General features: G+C 38.5%; 1 protein-coding gene across 1 annotated transcript in view; it reads left to right on the top strand.

The window, feature by feature from the left end:
* Nucleotides 1–23273, top strand: part of SYNE1 (spectrin repeat containing nuclear envelope protein 1) — a 310078-nt gene that overhangs the window by 257320 nt on the left and 29485 nt on the right. The window contains exons 120-130 of the mRNA XM_086745962.1: nt 771–917; nt 1953–2107; nt 2475–2622; nt 6382–6476; nt 7418–7652; nt 8377–8571; nt 10812–10937; nt 11703–11858; nt 13773–13931; nt 14447–14613; nt 21648–21810. Coding sequence (XP_086602088.1) covers nt 771–917; nt 1953–2107; nt 2475–2622; nt 6382–6476; nt 7418–7652; nt 8377–8571; nt 10812–10937; nt 11703–11858; nt 13773–13931; nt 14447–14613; nt 21648–21810 — 1746 coding nt within the window. The remainder of the gene's footprint in view (nt 1–770; nt 918–1952; nt 2108–2474; nt 2623–6381; nt 6477–7417; nt 7653–8376; nt 8572–10811; nt 10938–11702; nt 11859–13772; nt 13932–14446; nt 14614–21647; nt 21811–23273) is intronic.

Genomic DNA, 23273 nt, shown 5'->3' with positions numbered 1-23273 from the left:
TCTGGAATGCCAAGGGCGTCGTGCTTTCTGCAGACAGTAGTACTATTTACAGCTGAATCCACAGCTACTGCTCCCCTGAAGACAACCTCGCTTCCCAGCAAGTTCTTTAGCAGTAAAACAAGTGAAAGATTCTGAGTAATTTTGTAGAATATATTTTTACAGTTCCTGTCAGTGACCAGAGTGACACTTACCATTTGTGTCAAAGCCTACACAGTAGATGTTGCTAATTCCTTGTGTCACCAGGGACTAAAGAACAAAAGAGGAATGGCAGAATGTGTTCCACAGGAAAGTATATGGGTAAGAAAGCAACAAAGGCAGTGGCTTCTGTTTTGACTGACAAGAAGATTTACCCAAGAAATCCAGCATTGTCTAGAATGTGCTTATATCGCTGTGCTGTGAAGAGACAAAACATAAGAGAAATTTTTAATCTCAAATTGCCGTACTAGCAACTAGTGGTTCTTTCTGCTGACAATAAATTAAGTAAAGGAGTTAGTTTCATAAAAGGAAGTTAGAGAAGGTTGTCTATTTTAAGGCAAGGAGATATTTATTCACTTAGTTGAAGTGTTGCCTTTTTGCTATGATCAAAAATTCTGTGTTCTAACCTAAAGAAAAAACAGTAATTCCACAGTCTGTGAGCAAAGCAACAGTTACAATTGCTCCTAGCCTATATAGCTGTTGTCAAACCTATAATGAGAATAAACAGGAGTGTCATGTCAATATGGATGCTACGTAGCTGGAGTTCTTAAACTCTTGGTCCTTTTCTGTTGAAGGCTGGAGTGCTGGACTATCAAACCTTTGCCAAGAACCTGCAAGTCCTTGAGGCTTGGATAACAGAAGCAGAAGAAATGTTGAAAGGACAGGATCCCAGTCATTCATCTGATCTCTCAGCAATACAGAGTAGGATGGAGGAACTCAAGGTGACTAATAAACACAGAAAGTGTTGCTTTTTTTTTTTTTTTTATATTAGCCTGGTTATTTGTAATACAGGATATGCCCAAATATCGTCCGTACATTCTATACCTATTAAAGGACTGTCACTCATGCAAAGTGTAAGATGGAGAACTTAGAAGTTTGATGGCAGTCAAGGATTGTCAATCACTGTTGTCCAAGTTACTTTGCTCCTGAGTAAAGAAGAAAAAGAAAGGCAAATTGTTTAGAGTAAAATTGATATCAAATAAAAATGGGAATGGAAATTTTAGCAGATTTTGGAGATTTCCTTCATCTTGTTTTCTCTTGACATTTTTTGAATTTATGCAATTCCTGTCTCAGTGGTATTTAATTTAGGGATTAAATCATCTATTCATTTGGGATATTTTGATGTACTGAAGAAATATTCATACTGTGTAGCATGTGATATCCATTTGAGCTCTTTCACTCTTTCTTTTTGTGGGGCTTTTTTTTCCCCACCTCTTCTTTCAGAAGCCCTAATAGAAAGCTGATCAATTTTGCAGCCTAGGCTAGTTTTGTCATTTTAGTCTTCCATTGTTTTTCTGGCAGGATTAAAACCAGGACATTTTCCTGACGTAGTGAATTGTATATTTCTGTACTAAAAATGTAAAATAAAAACTTGATTAAGTTCAATGGGAACTTGCCAGCCTAGCATTCAGGCTAAGAAAAAAGGAAAAAGGCTCACTTTTTGACAATATGAACATATGGCTTTAAGCACTAGCCTACTTTTACAGCTCTGAGTGTTAAATCCCCAGTTTAGCAAAACACTTCGGTACAATTTGAGTTTACTTCTCTGTGTGCATTTAAATACGAACTTAAGTCTCCTGGGCTGGGACCAGAGGCTGAAAACTGGAAATACAATCTTTCCCTGGCATAGGGGTTACTTGCCACTTGGTGGCAACCAAGGACGTTCCAAATTTAACTGAGTGCTAGTTCATAATTTTGCAGTCTGTAATAGTGCAATTACTGAACTTCCTAGTTATCACTTTTATTGTTTATTGCAGAGTCAGATGTTGAAGTTCAGCAGCATGGCCCCAGATTTGGACCGTCTTAATGAGCTGGGTTACAGGCTTCCTCTGAATGATAAAGAAATCAAAAGGATGCAGAACCTGAACAGACATTGGTCTCTGATCTCCTCTCAGACTACTGAGAGATTCAGGTGGGGACACTTAAAGATTGTTGTATAGTTTTCTTAGATTACAACAGCTAGAAAGTGTATCTTTTGCAGAGTATAGAAAATGTTACAGATATTTCATTAACCAAAGCTCCTTTCCTTTGGTGTCCTTATAAGTAAAGAATGAAGCCAGTAAGCTGAGATGTTGGTTTTGCCATAACTTAACAGATTTTGAAATGAGGAAGACTGCTACTTTTCAAAGTGTTGACTAAATAAAATGAATTGAGGCAGCTGAGTGGGAAAAGCAATACTGTCTGATTTGTATTTCTGCTGGAAAAGTTATTGCAAGGCACTCTTAACACTGTATGTCAGAGGAGGAGACCTTACCTGAATCCATTTGTCTGTCTTTCAGTAAGCTGCAGTCCTTCTTGCTGCAGCAGCAGACCTTCTTGGAGAAATGTGAGACTTGGATGGATTTATTAGTTCAGACTGAGCAGAAGCTGGCAGCAGAGATTTCAGGAAACTACCAGAGCCTTTTAGAGCAACAGAGGGCACATGAGGCAAGTCATCGTGTGTATTTGTACATAACTACAAGACATACTATTTATACATAGATGGAACACACATTCTTTTGTGGAGTAAGATAATAGTATGCCTGGAACTGAATTACATTTGCCTGCACCGTCTGAGAATGTCTTAACTTAAAAACAGAAGCATGCAAATATGTCAATAATACCCACTTTGTGGGAGGACTTGACTGCATTTGTCTATAACCAATCAGTATGCCTCTGAGTGCTTGTCCCCTACATTTAGTCTACTTTAGATTGGTTTGTACCAAGGAAATCAAAGGTTTTCTTGGTCTTCCCATAGAACCTAATTATCCTCATGCAATTTGGTCATTTGTCTTCAGTCCTAACTGGAGAAAATCTGTATTTTTTGAGTTTATTCTGGTTTTGTTTATTTGTTATTAAATTGTCTACACATACAGCATCTGAAGAGCATGTTAATGGAAGACTTTTCTGTCAAATACTGTGTTGTATAACTCATCATGGGGCCTCCACTTAGTAACATTTTCTTGGAGAACAGACTGATTTGATCTTTGCTGTGTGCTAGAGTAATTTGTCTGTTTGTAACAAATCAAGAACTAGCCCAGCTTTTGCTGCAGGGAAAAACTGATTCAGAGTTTTTACTAGAGGATGCCTTTATGATTCTTCACTGAAGTCAAGTGATGCACATTTTTTCTCCACCCATGTTGTTACTGCCAAGAATCCTGGTAAAGATCAAGTGAGACAAGTCCATTTTCATACCAAAGCTCCCATGTGGCCACACCAGTTTCAGTTCCCACAACTTTTTCAGTTGACCTACTCAGTCCGGATCATAAGGGGAGTCATGTCCTTCCCCTCATCTTGCCTTATCTCCAGCATAGTATTTGGGTGAATGTCTGATAGCAGAAAGTACTTCACAACCATTTTTGCTTGCTTTAGCATACATTTGCTTTAGCATTTAACTACCTTTTCTTTCACAAATGCCATCCATTTAATTTCCTCTTGGTGCTGCCAGCATTAACGGGACAGACTGTGTAAGTTGAGACATCTCAGCTCTTTGAGATTTGAATCCAGAAATCATTACTGTCTAAGTGGTTAATTTGCTAATGTTGTTGTATCCAGTCATAGCTATAATTTTTTAAAGGCGTTAACGACAATCTTCTTGCATTCAGTTGTGAAATCTCAGCTTAATTCTCTCCTGAAACACTGATCTGAGCAGTTAGCTCAGATGAGTGTTACTCAGGCACCTGTTGAAGCTTTTTTTACTACAACTATAAAGTCACTTCTCAGAATTTAAAGAACTAATATCTAATTTTCTAAATACTGTAATTCATCCTAAGAAAATCCTGTAAACTGTATCTTTTCATTTACCTAAAGCTTTTTGGCATTTTATATAGTCTAAATGTATAGACTATATTTTCTTTGCAGTGCTTCCTAATACTCATGAAGGATTTTCTTTCCACTCCTTGCAGCTGAAAGGGTCAAATCTAAACTTCTTGAGATGAATTTCCAGATTGTTTTGCTTTGTATTTTTGAAGCTAATGAGAAAATATTCCATTTCCACATGCATTCCCAGAATGGATATTGAAATGCCTCCAGCTCTGTTACCAGCTTTCCAGTGCTTACTCATAACTTTGCTGATGTTTGTTCAAAGAGGACCCCAGCTACCTCAGTGGCCTGGTTTAAAAATAAATTCCCACTGAATTTTACAAACCAGCAATGTGGACGCAATGCCTTTTTCAAATATCATGCACTTACACTGGCATCTGCATCAGATAAGTCTGTCAGGATCATCTTGTAGTCATTCTTATGCAATTTTCCAGATGTCCATTTGCAAGCCTGGTACATTGCTTGGATCTCCTGCGCAGTGGGAATGCACGGAGACAAGCATTTGAGGAAGTGCTGGCAGGGGAAGTCAAAGTTCCTTGCCAACTCAATTACTGATTTTTTTTTTCCAGTGTGCTGGTATTGTTCATTCCAACACCTGCCCTCCTTTCCTCCTCCTTTGAATTCCTATTCCTGTGATTCATAGTGATCTACATATGAAAAGAAATCGGGGTGGCAAGTGATCCCACATAATGGAGTATCCCTCTTAGGTACAGAGGCGGTTAGTGTAGATGCAGAGAGCAAGTGGATGTTAACAGAAATGCCTCTGCTTTTGGGTAGGGTTGGATGCCTCCACTCTAAGCAGAGTTCCTTGTACTTGATAAGCTTTTGGTTCACCTGTCCTTTAAAAAAAAAACTTAAGCTTTGGGGGAGAGGGGGTTGGTTTTGTTGTTGGGTTTTTTTTGTTTTTTTGTTTTTTAACCAGTTGTGTTCTGTTTAGTCTCAATCTGTCAACAGTGCTAGTAGATGCCATTGCCTCCTGTGCTTCATCCATGCCCCCTAACTTGACAGAAATAGATATGACAGGAAGTAAAATTTCTACCTTCTTACTCAGCTTTCTGACATTCTCAACCCCACAGTATTGTGATTTTGTTCATGAGATAAAAGCAGTTAGTTTCCCTCTGGTTCAGGCTCATTCCTAAGAGCCAAGGTATTCAAAGAACACTATCAAATACTTCTGCAAGGAAATCAGACAACACAGTTTCTTTCTATGGGAAAATTTATGGCCTGGGTAACATTTTCAAAATTAACTCAGTGATTCACAGAGACAAAATCTCATTTTGAAAAATTACTCCATCGTCTAGAAGTCTTAAGGTATATACAATGTGCTTGAGGGATTTAATTGTGCAGATGCCAGCGAGTGTGTTGCTGGCAGCTGCAGATGCAGGGACTGGTACATCACAATTGGAGCTGGTGGGAAGCCATATAACAGGAGTGTAATCTGGATTTGGGGAATAGTGTCTCTCAGTTCAGGCAAGGGTGAACTTCTGTCAACTGTAAACACCATCATCACAGAAGATAAAAATCTCAAGCTTCATAGCAGTATAGTTTCTCATTTAATCTCTGTGAAAACCTTTTGAACATGGAGTGGGTTCAGTCCTGAGTTGATGCCTGAGTGTACCTCTATGAACATAACAATATTTCTGAACAGCCTTATCTAGAGACATGATCCATTGCTAAAAGAAAATATGTTTTTATAATTAAATTTTATTATATATTTAAGTCATTTTTTCTTAAATAGTGCTTAGGTAATTTTTAATCTTAAGTAATATTTAAGTAATAAGGGAGTTTTAAAAGTGTTATGGAAGTTTATTGTGAGTGATGGGGAAAATTGGAAAAGAAATTGGAAAAATTAGAAGAAGTAGAAAATTGATTTCTAGCACCTACACATGGCTGACTATTTCTTTTAAAGTTCTATTGGCAGTGTAAAATTGTATTAAAAGTTTGTATAACACTGTCACAGACAGTCTATGCATAAATTCAGTTTAACAAGGCAGAGGACTGTAATATTCTTCAAGATGACAGAAAACAGAAAGTGCCTTTGCTGTCCCTGCAATAAATACCCTGTCTGTATTTTGTTGTAAATTATAGTGCCAATCACACAATTGTAATCAGAGCTATGAAACCTAGCTTCTGTTGATATTATTTAGCTTTTTAAGATTTTATTTTTTTTTTAAATCTCAAGGAACTAATAGTAATTACTAGAAGTAGCAAATAACTCCAGCAATGAGATTTTTAAATGTGTTTCTATTTAAGTTTAATTCAATGGGAGATTTGTCACAATTTGAAATGAGATTAAATAAATCAAAATTCATTTTTTTAGCAGTGCATACAGATAGACTTAAAATGTAGGATCTTGTTTTAACATTCTTGTCTCCTGCACAACAGCTATTCCAGGCAGAGATGTTCAGCCGCCAGCAGATTTTGCATTCGATTATCTCTGATGGGCAGCACCTCCTAGAACAAGGCCAGGTGGATGACAGGTAGACATTCCTGTATTGTGGCTGCTGCTGGTTATGTGAAGTAATGCTTATACTGGTGTGGGACTTCTAGATAGAGAATGTAGCAGATGTCAGAGTTCAGATCATGTTCTTCTGAGGTGGAAGTTACTATCGCTGTGGTTAAGCTATTAATTAGCCAGTTCTTAAATAAGATCTGAATGTGTGAATGCCTTTGGGAATACAACAGCCTTGATGCTGCTTCTCTGACAAAGATTTGTCTTGGATTATCAAGCGTGTTACATATATGTCTATTTTGATGAATTTTTAAAATGTCACTTTCACTGAAGGAGCCTGCAGTGACAGATCCAAGAGGATCCCCTACTGCCATTTAAGAACACCTGCAGTCTAAATGCAATGGAATACATTGCTGTCTGAGATTTTATTTTAAACACTTGTGATCAAATGAATGAAAATCAGTAAACACTCAGTGGCTTCACACTTGTATGTATGCTTTGACTTTGCTAAAGGTGTCATAGTCCTAATATAAGATGAACTGTTTATTGGGATGTGAGAATTTTGTTGATGCTATGTATATCTTATGCCTGATTTGAACTCTGTAGTAAATCTGGGGATGAATTGTGACATCTCCATATTTTATGATGAATTTGTCTAATCCAAACAGGAAAAACCTGTGGATTTTCTTTGTATAGTTCTGGGAAAAAGATAGAAGAGGGTTTTTTTTTGTGTTAAAGGTTTGGAGTTTTAAAGTCTTAATATTTGAAGCCCTTTGATTCTCCCAGTACATGAAGTGTGAAGTTCTCATCCTCAGTCAGCTATCATGAGACTTCAGTGTTTTTCTCCTAGTGTTTCAGAATTGACAGCCAGAAAACATCCTCGCTTTCCCTTCGTTTCATTTCATTAAACAAATAGATTCAAGTATGAAGCTTGCTGTTTATTTTTATTTATTTATTTGTTTATAATAGGGATGAATTCAATCTGAAGCTGACTCTTCTAAGTAATCAATGGCAAGGAGTAATTCGCCGGGCACAGCAGAGGAGAGGGATCATTGACAGCCAGATTCACCAGTGGCAACGCTATAGGGAGATGGCAGAGAAGCTGCGCAAGTGGCTGGTGGAAGTATCCTGTCAGCCAGTGAGTGGGCTGGGTAATGTTCCTATCCCATTGCCGCAAGCCAGAGCGCTACTGGATGAAGTGCAGGTACGCTGGAGAAGGAATTGGGGGTTTTGGTTGACAAGAAGCTCAACATGAGCCAGCAATGCACGCTTGCAGCCCAGAAAACCAAACGCATCCTGGGCTGCCTCAAAAGCAGCGTGGCCAGCAGGGAGAGGGAAGTGATTCTGCCCCTCTACTCCTCTCTTGTGAGACCCCACCTGAAGTCCAGCTCTAGAGCCCCCAACATAAGCAGGACATGGACCAGTTAGAGAGAGTCCAGAGGAGGGCCACAAAGATGATCAGAGGGCTGGAGCACCTTTCCTATGAGGACAGGCTGAGAGAGTTGGGGCTGTTCAGCCTAGAGAAGAGAAGGTTCCGGGGAGACCTTATAGCGGTCTTCCAGTACCTACAGGGGCCTTATAGGAAAGATGGGGAGAAACTCTTTGGCAGGGCCTGTTGTGATAGGACAAGGGGCAATGGTTTTAAAATAGAGGGAGGTGGAGAGGAGCTATTTCTCTTTAACAGCAATTGAGATACTGATATTAATGGGGAGAGATAAGTCTTTCATGTCTCTAATTTTCTAAAGGTCAGGTGCAGTAAATCATTGTGAAAAGGTTGGGTAAAGCATTTGGGCAGTAGCTCATCCTTAAGCAAGGTATACAATCAATTAGAAGTTAATTGGTAAAGTATGGGCTTGAGAAGTAATTATACTGAAATGCGAATTGTAATTTAAAAGACAAAGCTGACAGAAAGCTGTTAATATTTTCAGCTTAAAGAGAAGGTTCTACTAAGGCAACAAGGGAGTTATATCCTCACTGTGGAAGCTGGGAAGCAACTGCTGCTCTCTGCTGACAGTGGAGCTGAGGCAGCCCTGCAAACAGAACTTACCGAAATTCAGGAGCACTGGAATATAGCTAGCACACAACTGGAGCAACAAAAGAAACAGCTTGTTTTACTGCTGAAAGTAAGTGTGTGATTTCTTCTGTACTTCTTTAGCAAGTTCATGGTTTCTCACTGTGATCCCTGTTGAAGAAAAGCATTCTCAGTGGATAAGCAGAAATACAGGAATTGTGTATACGCTACATGAACTTGTGATTTCATGTCATCAGCTCTGAAAGTAGGAGTGGTAATACTTCACAGTAGGCTTGTATGTTATTTAATATCTTTTAACTCACATTTCCAGAACACTGCCAATAAAGGATATTCCTGCCAGTCCTATTTTCAACAGAGAGAAAAAAAAAATAGTATTTTAATGCTGGTTAGTTATTATACATACTGTATTGAAAATTAGACCTGCTTTGTTCCCCTTTCATGCCAATGTCAAGATTCGTCTAGCCATATAGTAATCTGTGTTTCCTTCCAGTGTCTTGAGTATTTGCTAGTTTAGATGAACTTCTGTGATCTTGGAGGAGGGAGCCCTGAATTTTATTTTGATGTAAGCAATGTCCAGAATGGCTGCTAACCGCACATTGAGTACTATTCTGAGAGAACAGAATTTTCTTCCTCTTTTGAGCCTTGTTCCTCCTACCTTGGCTTCTAGTGGGGGAATTAATGTCGGGAAATTTTTGTCATGAAAGCTATTATCTAGGGAGACTAAAGGTTCTGTGGTATTTTTGACCTCAATGAAAATACGGAACTTAATGCTTGAAGGTGAGGAAGCAGGGAAATTACCATACAAATTGCATAAATGGTCTCATAGATATCAAGCCTTCGTTACATTATACTGTCTTGGTCTTAAATATATGACTTTTTAGTGGTCTTCTGACAAAATGGGAAGCACAGGTGTATATTCTATAAGGGTATGTGTGGCATTAAGAACATCACAGACTATCATCATGTAAACTCATATTACGTACTAAGGAGAGAAGAAAGAAGACACTAAAGATAGGGGGGTTTTGCAAGACCTGTTATTCTCCATCCTTAAGACGATCATGAAATACTAGCATAGATTGGAAAAAAAAATGGAAGGAGAAATACAAAGGCAGTGGTAGAAGGAGAATATCTTGAAACAGAAGGCTAAGAAAAACAAGTTCTGTATCACACAACCGATATTCTTTATGGGTTGACTGGCTTATTAGAGTCTTTCTGTCTGTGAGTACCTTTTTAATAAATTTTAACAAGCAGGTGATGGAGGTAAAGCCATACTGTCACAGGACGATTGGTGTGGTTTGATTGCATCAGACACACTTAAAATTTTAGAAAATACACAAACACTAAAGCTGGTTGTAGCTGCTAGAATCGTAATTTAGAGAAGGTTAGGCAAATCAACTAACATAAGTATAATCCATATCTGAACTGAAGTCTAAATCAGATTTCATATTATGAAGAAATTTTTTACAATGAGAGTGGTGGAACACTGGAACAGGTTGCCCAGAGAGGTAGTGGATGCCCCATCCCTGGAATCGTTCAAGGCCAGGTTGGACGGGGCTCTGAGCAACCTGATCTGGTTGGAGAAGTCCCTGCTCCTTGCAGGGGGGTTGGACTAGATGACCTTTTAAAGGTCCCTTCCAACTGTAACTAACAACCTCATGCAGTGCTACAGGCTTGGGGAAGAGTGGCTGGAAAGCTGCCCTGCAGAAAGAGGCCTGGGGGTGCTGGTAGACAGCTGGCTGAACATGAGCCAGCAGTGTGCCCAGGTGGACAAGAAAGCCAACAGCATTCTGGCTTGCATCAGAAACAGTGTGGCCAGCAGGAGTAGGGAAGTGATTGTGCCCCTGTACTCAGCACTGGTGAGGCTGCACCTCAAATACTGTGTGCAGTTTTGGGCCCCTCAGTACAAGGACGTTGAGTTGCTGGAGCGCATCCAGAGAAGGACAACGAAGCTGGTGAGGGGTCTGGAGAACAAGTCTCACGAGGAGTGGCTGAGGGAACTGGGATTGTTTAGTCGAGGTGGGTGTTGGTCTCTTCTCCCAAATAACTTGTGACAGGACAAGAGGAAATGGCCTCAAGTTGCATCAGGGGAGGTTTAGGTTGGATATTAGGAAAAAATTATTTACTGTAAGAGTGATCAGGCACTGGAACAGGCTGCCCAAGGAAGTGGTGGAGTCACCGTCTCTGGAGGTGTTCGAAAAACATGTAGACGTGGCACTTCGGGACATGGTTTAGTAGACATGGTGATATTCTCTTGACGGTTGGCCTTGATAATCTTTGAACTCTCTTCTAACCTTGAAGATTGTATTATTCTAATAAAAATTCTGCCTTCAGGACTGGGAAAAATCTGAAAAGGGCATAGGAGACTCCCTGGAGAAGCTAAGATCATTCAAGAAAAAGCTTTCCCAGCCTTTGCCGGAACACCATGATGAATTGCATGCAGAGCAGATACGTTGCAAGGTAAAGCAGTTGTCCTCTGTTGACTGTTGTCTCATCTTTGCAAGCCTTTGAGCTGTAACCTCTTCCATTGTTAATAGGCTGCATATTACTGACTGTGCAAACCAGTCAGCCATCCGTGTGACAAGAAACTATCCATGTAACATTTGGACAGCGTAGTACCTGAGTGATCTCATTATAATCAAACCCTGCAGGGGAAATATAGATCTGATCAAAGTGAGATCAGAACAGGGTCTGAAAAGCACTAAATACTGGTGTATTTTTTATTATAGAAATTCAGGCTTCAACTTTAAACTCATGGTATCTAAACTGCTGGTTTAGTGTTTTTTTTTATTTGAGGTGAGATTACTGGGGGGAGCTCTTAGATAACAGTTTTATGCTATATTCTTTGCAGTTTAGAAATGAGTTACAACCTGAAAGTATTTTCAACACAGAGAATTCAAAACCAGTACTTGTAATTCTCAAATACCTTTGAACTTCAGAGATATTTGAGTAGCATATAAGTTTGTGACTACTTGTTACAAGGCTGATGTATCATTCTCTACTGGGAAGTTACCTCTCATAATTCTGAAAATATTGGTACATATGGGGGCTTGTGTTTTCTTTTTCTTTTAAACAAGGCTGAAACAGCCTGCTTGAAATGATGAGTCTGCTCAGGTACGGCTTTAATTCAGTGGGATAACAATGCTTGTCTTCATGCTTCATCAACACATTCGGTTTTTTATTTGATAGCAAACTGGTCCTTTTTCCTTGTGTACTTATTTTAAGGAGTTAGAGAATGCGGTTGAAGGGTGGACAGACGACCTTGCACACCTCTCTCTGCTGAAGGAGACCCTGTCTTTATATATCAGCGCAGATGATATTTCAATCCTCAGTGAGCGCATAGAGCTTCTGCACAGACAATGGGAGGAACTGTGCCACCAGGCAAGTACAGTACTGAGCACTGATGGGAGTGTGCAGGCTACGAAACTGTTGGGAGAAAAACTGAATGCGAGTGGCTGCTTTTAGAAAAGATAGATGTAGGCACATACAGATTAAAAACAGCAAGCTTACTTCATCAGGGAAACTATCTGCCTAAATTCTGCCTTTGCTTACTGCTTATGTTTCTAGATTTCTTTAACTTTATCCTAGCTGTGAGGTCATATTTCAGCAGCCTTGAAAAACCAACAGAAAGTCACAGTGTGCTGTGGGGCTGTGGCATGGTTGGCTAGGGAAAATACAGAAGTAATACAGTGTACTGTGCTTTGGTAGGGGAGCTGTGCTCAGGAAGGATCTTCCGCCCACACTCAATGTTACTGGGTTGTACTTCAGTTCTACTGGTAGCTTCTGCTTCTTCAGACATTGGTGTCTGCGTTTCTTAGTCTAAGGGTGACTTGCTTGGCTGTGAAATGAGCTGAGGAGTATTGTTTGATTTTTTTATTCAGGTACATCATGCTATTAGTGTGTCTCTTCCCTCCATTTTGCATTTAGAAATCCAAGCAGTAGAGTCTCTTTCACCCAGCTTTTCAGATTACTTAATATTATTTCTGTAGTTCAGCAGAGATTGCAGTGCAGATAAACTAGGACTTACTTCGAGATAGTTACCTCATGTAAGGTACCTGTGAAGGCTTCAAAAACACCCTCAAAGTAGGAAAAATGCTCCTAGTTAACAGCACAGAACTCATTATAGTTGCACTGTAACAAGCCAATGTAGCTACATCTGAACTACAGTGTAGTCACTGAACATACGGTAAAGAAGTTTTATCTTAGTTCTGTGCATACTGTTTCAGGTTGTCACCTAGTACAACACTTTGTTCAACCGCTGCTTATTTCCGGAAAGCTGCCATCAAGTTTAGAACCACAAAAAGGAAATGTGAGATCATGTGTGTGGCCTGTTAAACCTAACACGGTAGTTAAAGAACACATCACTTCTGTCTATGAAAGAGCAGACGCAGTCTTCATCTTCTCAGCTAAAATGCTGAAAGAAAGTCAGAAACAGGACAGATTACAATGAGGAGGAGGTAGTCGTACAAATGTCTGAAACTGGAGAGATTAGTTTGCTGTTCACCCTCTGCTGCTATTCTGATTTCAATGTCTGTCCTTGTCTATCTGTTACTATTCATAGTCTGAGATGCTGCCACTGCTGTAGCAGTTTCTTAAACATAGCAATGTTTTTTTTCTTTCTCCTGTATTGACTTCAGCATTTGCCTGTTTAGAATGTTTTTGCCTATTCGTTCCTGTCAGGGCACACCTTAATTCTTTGGAATCTCTCAAGGTGTCATGCCTATTCAGGAGAAATGGTGATCTATAAAATTAGTGTTTTGGGACTCAAGTAGAGAATTGCTTATGCAAAATATAGTGTATTTTTTGATTCAGCTTTGTACTTAGAAATCATGCTCATGCACAAATTACACAGTCTTTTGGAGTTTGACCTATGCTATGTATATATGTATTTTTTTTGCTTTGGTCAAGCATTTATGTCTTCCTTTTTTATTTAATCTCTTAGACTAAAAAGAAACTAGTAATAGACTTTATAACACTTTATAAGTGAGCAAAAATGGTAAGATTTTTTTTTTTATCTTCTAATGAAACCTTTTGGTTAGAGACACAAGATATTGACAGGCTTGGATGCCTCTCTATGCAATAGGATGTAGTTAAAGGAAACCTGAGATTAATACTTACCTCTAAACTCACAGTCACATTAAGTTTTTGCTGTACAGCTCCAGTTTTATAGGCAGGTAAGTGGGTGGAACACTTTTGCAGGGCCAGAGGAGTTCACATTGAGGCATGAAGTGTTTCAAGCATCTCTTAAATGCATTTACTATTTTGTTTTTGTTTACTCTCTGCAAATGTTTTAAGGTCTCCTTACGTCGACAGCAAGTTAGTGAGAGACTGAATGAGTGGGCTGTCTTCAGTGAGAAGAACAAGGAGCTCTGTGAGTGGCTGACGCAAATGGAAAGTAAGGTTTCTCAAAATGGTGACATCCTCATAGAAGAAATGATTGAGAAACTTAAAAAGGTATAGTGCAGTGTATGTACACTTACATAATGTTCTTCAACTGCTTGCTTGGTTTATATTGCAAAGAGGGTACTGAATTAGCTAAAATTGAGGTTTTACCTTACATTGATGTTTACGTGTTCCAGGCTGTGTGTGTGTGGTGTTCTCTCGCTATACAGCATTTTCCTGTCTTTCTTGAGATGACTTCTCAGAGAACAGCAGAATATGAAGTGAATGCAAAGTCAAAAGCATCTGAATGCTTTACTAAATGTCCAACCAGAATTGCCTTTAATGAGTTTAACTACAGCAGATATGTTTATAGAAGGCATTGTATTTTGTTTTGAGGTTATTTTCTTTCATTCTTCTGATAAAGTTGTTCACGGTTATACATCTGATATTTAAGAGGTTGTCTCTCCGCTGTACCTATCACCAAAAACCCAACTTTCACTTCTATTTTTGTATGGTTCCTTTAGTAGTGTAGAGCAGAGTGTATTCAGAATAAGTACCCTGACTTCTAATTGCTCTTTATGGTCCAGGATTATCAAGAGGAAGTTGCTGTAGCCGAGAAGAACAAAATCCAGCTCCAGCAAATGGGAGAGCGACTTGCTAAAGCCAGCCACGAAAGTAAGGCATCAGAGATAGAATACAAACTTGGCAAGATAAATGACAGGTGGCAGCATCTTCAAGATCTTATGGCAGCCAGGTAAAACAGGGTTTTTTTGTTTCTAAATGCTATGTGGGACAGGTTAATATGCTGGATGTCATGAATTTAAAATCTTTTTATTGTCTGCCTTTTCATCATTAGCTGTGAATGAGTTTATTCTTAACTATCAATAAATTTCTGTGAAATTCACCTTTCTGTTTTACTTTAGAGTACCTGACATAATTTTTTCACGAAGAGTGAAACTGCTAGAACAACATAGGATTGGTTACAGTCGTGTTTAGTAAGCCTTGCTCTAGTACCATCGTACTCCAGATGAGTGCTTAAACTACATTTGCCTGTAGTTTTTTCTTAAAAATTCTTGGCAGAAGAATCAAAACAGTGCATTTGTAGTTTTGGATTTTGAGAAGAGCAAATCTTAGTTTTCTGCCTGATTGTTTTTTCACTGATGGAGGAGAGTAACCACAGATAGACAAATGCACAATGAGCTTAAAGATTCTTTTTACTCAAGGTCAAAAATATAAAATCCATTTTCATAACTTAAAGAAATACAAGATTGTTGTTTGATATATATGAAAAAAAATGTTTATTTGTTGCAGTACTTCCTGTTGAGTCATGCTACAGCCTCCCTCCCATTACTGACAATGATTTTGTCACAATTTTGCACTTCATAAAGTGTACATATATTTTAGATTTTACACTTCTGTGATGTAAGAACATATGAATTAGTAATACTTGAGCCCTGTTAGCAGAAAAAAAGGCTTGTTTCGTTTTGCCATATTTTTCATCCATTCTTTTTTCATATGGTTTTACTGCGTTCCTCCTCTGAAATCTGTAAGCATGGGAGCAGTAAATTTCATGTAAGCAGAAGCATTTTAGTGGCTCCAGCCTCTTTTATAGTGGTTCTTTTTAAAGCAATGAACACTGTGTATTTCTTACAGAACAGTTGAGTCAGGAAGTAGTGCTTTACGGTCAAGAAGCCTCCTGGTTTCAGAGGATGTGATACGTCACCAGTTGTTGAACATAAAGTACATTTGCTGTATTTTTGTGTTTGTCTTTTGAAACACCTATTCAGACAAGTGTTCAAATAATACCTTCAGGAAGTTTCTAGTGAAAAGTTATTGCATTCAGAAACTGCAAAACACAACTTCAAAAGATCTGTATTGTCTGTTCAGTATTAGAGATTAGTGTCCTCCATAGGTACAGGTAAGGGTTCAGGATTCTGTGTCATTCTTAGGGCAAAGAGATATAAACACTTCTACTTTCTCATTCTGTTATCAGGGTGAAGCAGAGTGTTAAGTCCTAGTTCTAAACTAGTTTATGTAAAATATTTACTTACTTCTGTTTCCAGATAATTTCAACTTAGCCTTCTCAATTAGCGTGCTCAGCACTATTGTATGCAGTTAATCACATAACCCTTTCCATTCCAGTGGTTACTGAAGAGATAAAAAAAGCACTGCGAAGTCTGAATGCTGCATTGCTGAACTTGGGAAGTAAATAGTGGTGAGGTTTGATGCTAGATTATGGAAATTTTGCTAGTTCAGCTGCAGCTTAGGTTGATAGCAGTTAAAGCCCATAGCTGTAGATCAACGTATGTACAATGTGCTTTTATTGATGTCTAATTCCCACTGGACAAAAGGGTTTGCATCCCCCAAGATAATTTTTAGAAGGCTCTAGAGGCTCTCTAGGATATATTGTTATGTATTGGAGTGTGTTCCTGTTATGATATGTTGGAGTTTGGAATGGATCATATAACATGAATTTTGGCTGCACTCAGCTAGTAAATGCCAATAAAAAACATTTTTTCATATTCTGGATCCTTGACAACATTAATAAATTCTTATAGCCTGCATTCTTTCCTGCAAAGCTACAGTCATCCCTTGCCTGGAGCATTTTTCTTGGCGGTTCTTAGCTGTGACCTAATAGAAAGTGTTCTATGACAATGCTTTAGTAGTATAGTATGGCAATAGGCGTCTACACTGAATCTTTACCTGTTGATTTTATACTGCGTGGTGGAACTTCTCTGTTCAAAAGCCTCTTTCTTTCTTTCTTTCTCACATTCTGTTTCCTTACTCACTTTTTTAAATTGCCTCTCCATTCTGAGGAGGTCTGTAACTGCAGAAGAGACAGCTACAGAAAGGTGGTTGTGTCTCTGCATCACGGATTTCTGTTTCTATACTTCTAGAAGATTTTCATCCTTTCAGATGGATTTTTCTGATATTTCAGCCTGGTGCAAAAAAGGTTCCATATGTTTACAGCTAGGAAGCAGTGCTATTGTTCAGGCTTTGCAAAGAGGGCTTTGTTGTATGTGTTTTCATCCCTTCCCCTAGCAGTCACAGTCCGCATTCCTGGAGATCAAGTCAAGCACATGTTGATGAATGCAAGTTTTATTTAGAAACATGACCACTTGTCACCATTCAGTCTCATGTTATCAAGCAACGGCTGGTAACATTTGTTTGGCGTGCAGCATTTTCTGTACAGTACTCACCAGCAAAGAGAAGTGTGTCTCCTTTCCTCCCCCCTGCCCAAAGCACAGTGTGTGCAGGCTTTTGGAGTTGAAGTTCTTCTTTTTAATGCTGGAAAATTTCATGGTGGTGGCGGAGGACTTGCGTGCTGTGAGGATGGCGGAGGACAGCAGTGTGGATTCAGATCTCCCAGACTGTAATTGTGATATCACAAGGCAGGCAGCTATTTTTGTTTCCTTTTGATTGATACAGTTCTTTCTGAAATCTTGGCTTTCTGGGAAACTAACTGAAATATTAATATGTAGAAATTATTACCTTAGCTAGAAATTACTATTTTGTGCTCAGTTTAAAAATAGTTGACAGCAATAACAGCATACTTTGTTTTACAGCTAGTACTTTTGGATCCCAGAATTTTTTTTTTGTTACTGATGCAGACTTAGAACTAATAAAATCTCTTAGCTGTCTGAAGGCAACTGTAGGCTAGTTTTACTGCTGTTTGTAAATACAAGAGCATGTACACACATGAGAGAAAGCAGACTTTGTATTTGTCTGCTCACTATTTCTGTCATCAAAGGGGCATGGCTACAAGTAAAAGGCAGAGAAGGAGAGAGGCTATAGAGAAAGTATTTCAAACTTAACTTACCAAAGCTGGGCAGTCCTGTACGTATTAATGACTGTTGTGTAACTGCATGTAATACTTGAACTCAGCCTGCATCACCTTGGATTTTTGATTCAGCTTCTCTTTTTCCCCTCTTCACATTATCTTTTCCAGAAGTTTTGCTGTTGCTATTCGGAGTTCTAGAAATTTACTCTTTGAAAGGGGAAACTGTGATCTGAAGAGGAAACACAGTTGACAGTAGTAGTGTCCTGGCATGCAGTAGTACTATACTTTGGACAATAAATCTTTTTTAATCATAAAAAGATTATTTTTAACTGAATTTTTAAAACTTATTTTAATAGTGTAGTATTTTTCTGTTTCTTAGAATAAGTATTTATTGAAACATTGTCTCCTGTTCCAAGTAGATTTATTTTTTTAAACTTTACTGCTTTCTACAGGCTTTGTACAGACTTAGCTAACATGCTTTTACTGACTTTTTTCACGTTGCTTTTAAAGTTTAATATTAGTAACCAGCTGTCTAAATGACTAATGGAGTAGCTATGAGTTCTATATGATGCATTGTTATGTATTTAAAGGGTTGTTCCTGTTTAGTTTGAAGTGGAATCTAAGGCTGTGTAATTTAGGACTAGTTGAATTGAAGTTATATGTGCTTAATTTCAGCTCCAAGTTGCTCTCCAACTGCCTTTTAAAGGCATTTTAAAGTTATTAATTTCTTGGGGAAACTGAAGCATAGTATTTGGAACATGGAAACATAAACATCATAAACCTATTCAGACTTTCAGATGAGTTTTTGTCAGTAAGCCATAAAAACAAACAATTGAATTCTGCAGTATTTTCCATTCTGAGAGTCTTAAGTACTTGTGAAATGTAGCAAGAGTGATATATGTGTATGTTATATAAAAAACAATCTTAAAAACAACTGTGTCATAAGTCCAACCCTTTGTTTTGAATGTGGAATCTTCTTTATCGAGCAAAGGAGTTATCTCAAGTCTCTTGCAGTAACATGCACAGTGCTGCAACAGAAACATTATTGGAATATGATAACAGATGGTTATTGGATAATTAACTGTTTAACCATAGTATTGTAAATGAAATCTCAAAAGACGAAAATTACAGTTGGCTAGGTATCCCACATACTTGAATGGTTTATAATTTGACTTTTTTCTCTAAGCAGAGCTTTTAGTTTCATTAGCTTTCAGGCCCTGCCATTAACACGGAAATATGAGATTTTGAGCTGTTACATTTTTAAGGAAAAGACATTTTTGTTGCGCACACATTATGTTGTTATTTGTACACAGGCACAACATTCAGTGAGATGAAGAGCATAGGCATCTTGCCTGCTAAAATTCAGAAGGAAAACTCTGGATGGATTGCATGACGGATTCCATCTACTATTTGTTTGCAGATATGTTTTCAGGGTAGCTAGAGGTACAACACTGTATTGCAGTTCAGTCAAAAAAAAAGTAAGCCCAACAGACTCCAAGAAGCGCTTGTTTATTTACTTCTATTTGTACCATGGGCAAGGAATGTGTTATGTTAGACTCAGTATAAAAAAAAGAAAAGTTATTAACAGTAAATGTAGCAGGGGGCAGGAAGGGAGGTGTCCTTTGTTTTTCTTTTTTCTTTTTTTTTTTTTTGACATTTAGAATTTAGGTGCAGGGAATTGCAACAGTTTGGCAGGAGGACAGGTTTAGCAATAGGGTTTGGTTGAAGGGTTCTTTTTATGTGTCACTTATCTTCCTTTTTCTCTCTTGAGTAACTTAGGTCATGTGATTGAAAATAGCTCTATTGGGGCTGGAGTTGTTTTTCACTCTGGCAGGGATGTATTTCCATGCAGTCTGCTGGAGGCAAAGAGGGTACTTTCTAAATGATGGGCCCTTTATCAGGGTTGCAGGCAAAATGTAAATAAAATCTGGCACAGAGGTTAGGGTACTATACAAATGCAAACAAGAAAAGCCTGGTCCACAGCTTGGGCTTGCAAATTATAGAGTGCCATTCCTTCTGCACGCACACGGTTGACCTGACTCATTGTTCCCTTTCCCACTCCAGCATGCCTGTAAAGGATCAGCAGCATCCAGCCTTGAAACTCTAAACAGAAAATGGGCAGGATTTCACTCTTCTTAATTAATGTCAGAAACTGAAAAGCTGTACGTGAGTTCCAGAAGAATGATAACCAACCTTCTTGCTTACCCTATAAGCAAGTTTCAATTGGTCCAAGCCCACAAAGTGCTGTATGAACAACCATAGGTGACGAGGAGATGGTACCTCCAGACGTTGGTTGTTCTCCTAGTATCTGTCCAAGGCTAAACACACAGCTGTGGTACTATCAGTACTGGGTACTATCTTTTAGCATGATTGTGTTGACTTCTGTCCCTTCATAGCCAGATTTTCAGATTATCCAGATTTTTCCCAATTGCCAAGATTTTTGTTTTAGATCACAGTCCTGCAGCTGTTGGTCATGAGACTCTGGCAAGGAAGATGCATTCAAATTGTTCTTAAGTGTGTTTGGTGCTGAAAAGCCACAGTTTGACCATTTGTGATCTAAAGAGAGGGCTAGAAAGAGGCAAAAATTTGAAATATTTAACTTTTAAGTTTTTTGAGTGGGTGTTAAGATCTTTGCATTTTCCTTTGTTAACAAAAGGACACCCATGTTAGACTCTTAATGGTCAGCTACAACCACTTTTTTAAATATGGAAACACTTGATAAATTTGCTAGTTAGTATTATGGAATAAATGTGAATTGCTCTGTTTGAATTATAGGATAGTCAGGTGGTATTTTGTCTGTTTGACAAATCTGGTAATTTTGTATTTTTCAACCCAATTTGGTCAGTCTATTCCCAGCTGCACTCATCTCTTAAAGCTTTCTGATATTGAAACGCTTATGTGGAAGAGCAATAGAAGCATAAAATGGAATGTTACTCAAAATTGTTTGTGGTACTACATAAACATAAAAAAAAAAAGCAAGCTTAGAAATAATTTCAGAATCCACTAATATATGTTATATAACATGGGAGTAGGAAGGAGGGAATTACTGACATATATTTTTGCAGTTGAAACAGGATGAAGGAAATAATATCAAGATAGGATGAAGGTTTAGTCGGACTATCCTCACTCTCTAAACTTAATGTTCCCTTGAATAAACAACCCCTACTATTTACTTTTGCCTGGCCATCGCTTAGAAATCGCCACGCAGTTACATTCCAATTTCATCTGTTTAAATCTGAAGTAGTCCATTAAGATCAGTAACAACTTAAAGCAGGCCTTGGGATTCGGGAATTCTCACTAAGTTCTTGGCTGTATTTCTCTTTCTAAAACGTGTTTATTCAAGGATAAATCTTCACACTAGAACAGGTTACCCAGAGAGGTGGTAGAGGCCCCATCCCTGGAAGCATTCAAGGCCAGGTTGGATGAGGCTCTGAGCAACCTGATCTGGTTGGAGATGTCCCTGCTCCTTGCAGAGGGTTGGTCTAGATGACCTTTTAAAGGTCCCTTCCAACCCAAACCATTTTATAATTCTGTGATTCTTTCCATAACAGTAGTGCAATGTTTAGAAATTGTTGGGGTGAATAAGGCCTGTTCACTCAGTGCACTAAACCACCAATACTGGTTAAGTCAAGTTATTTGTAGTCTAAGAAGAACTTTTATTGTCTGTTGGTCAAATACACAACTAAATTACTTAGATTGTTCTGGGGTTTTGGTATGTGCAAGTTCATTAAAAAAAAAAATCTTCCTTTCTTAACAAGTATTTAACTCAACTGATAAAGGTACAGAATCTTTGAAAATGTTGTCTGGCATTAGTAAGCTCTTAATTTTTCTTAACCTATGAATGCAGGACTATTTGCACCTCTAATAAACTTCTGTTATATAATAAAGAAAGTCTTCAGAACAGAACTTGCCACCTAAGTTAAGTTTCTCTGAAAACCTCCTGAAACACAAGCTGTAGAAATTCTCCCTCAGGGCGTACTTATGCTGCCATTTCTTTTTCTTTACAGAGTAAAAAAGTTGAAGGAGACCCTTGTGGCAGTGCAACAGCTGGATAAAAACATGAGTAGCCTGAGATCTTGGCTTGCCCACATTGAGTCAGAGCTATCCAAACCTATCGTCTATGAAACTTGTGACTCTGAGGAGATACAAAGGAAGCTAAATGAACAGCAGGTAAAATACAACACACTTATCAGGTGCACATGATGAGACATGGGGAGAACCAAAGTAGAGTGTCGTTGGGCTGCCTGTACCTGGCTCAATGCTCAGAGGGCATGAGGCAAAGAAGTGTTTAAATATCAAGGCAAGTGGTACTTAACTGTGTCACTTATAGAGCCTTCTGCTGGCTTTGACATCGAATCCACCAGGAGCTGATTGAATTTCCAAGAAAGGTAAGGCACCAAGAGATGTAACCTGAACGAGTTATTGTTTTTCCTTTGGGATTTGTGGTTTTTGTTTGTTTGAATTGTCTGTTCCCTGAGGCAAAACTGACACCTATTAGACCTTGCAAATTTTGCACATGCTTGAAAATTACTATTTTTAGCAACTTTTCTAACTCATTTTTATTTTGCAGCTTGTTTGAGAATCACTTTGCACGCAAAGATGCATGAACTATACATGTGAAGTTAAAATTGATTGGTTTAGAGCACACAAAGCATTTATGCAGTGCTAGACCAAAATAGTCAACACCGGAACGAGCAGAAAAAAATGTTAAGTCAACCAGGTTTTGGCATTAAAACTAATGTTACTCCTAAGAAGATTTACTATACTTTCTCTTTCCTGTTCCACTTCACTGCCCAGTGTAGTTTTACCTAGAGACACATTGCTGGGGAGGACTGTTGTTCTGTTGCGTTCCTGTTGGTTATTTATTGGCAAAAATACAAAATACCATTTTGGTGCCTCGCTGGAGATGAATTAGATGCTCTCCTGAGTTCTTTCTCCAGAGGAGAAAGAAATGCTTGGGAAGAGGAGTGCTAGAATGTTTTGTGGATAATTAATTTATGAATTGTACAAATTGGCATTTTGCTCTTATAATCTGAGTGTTGGAATTAGACCCAAGAACCCCCTCAGAGTTTTTGCCGGCTCCAGAACTGATTTGCTACATGGCTGTACAGAACTGCTTATTAATACTCTATATGTAATTTATATAGAGATAATACTTTATAACACACAAGCATCACTAACGAGTGATGTTTCTGAGACAATAAAGTCCTGGGCAGGGCTAAACATTGCTATCACAAAGTAGATACTTGAGATTTTTTACTAGCATCCCTATGCAGATATCCCACAGTTTGTTACAACCACTTCTTACAGGAGTTATTCTGGGCACAGAGACTAACGTGTCGCTGCCTTCTGCTATTTTCTTATGGTGATCCCCGTGCAGTGATAGCATGCAGTGATATTCTGTAGAAGTGGGAGGGGTTTCATTTTAATTCCAAAGGGGAGAAATAGTAGTGAATCTCACCCTGGGAGGATGCCGTGTTTGGAAACTAGATGATTATTTGATCTGATAACATCGCAAGCCATTGTCGTAATAGTAATTTTAAAAAATCCACTCACTTTCAATGTGTGACAACCAGCATTTTTATTATTATTTGGAGGCTATACCGCTGTCCACTGCATCTCAGAAGGCCAGC

This window comes from Chlamydotis macqueenii, chromosome 3 (assembly GCF_036417535.1).
Source record: "Chlamydotis macqueenii isolate bChlMac1 chromosome 3, bChlMac1.mat, whole genome shotgun sequence".
Taxonomy (NCBI): Eukaryota; Metazoa; Chordata; class Aves; order Otidiformes; family Otididae; genus Chlamydotis; species Chlamydotis macqueenii.
Note: the sequence above shows the minus strand (reverse complement) of the source record. Positions and strands in the feature narration are given on the sequence as shown.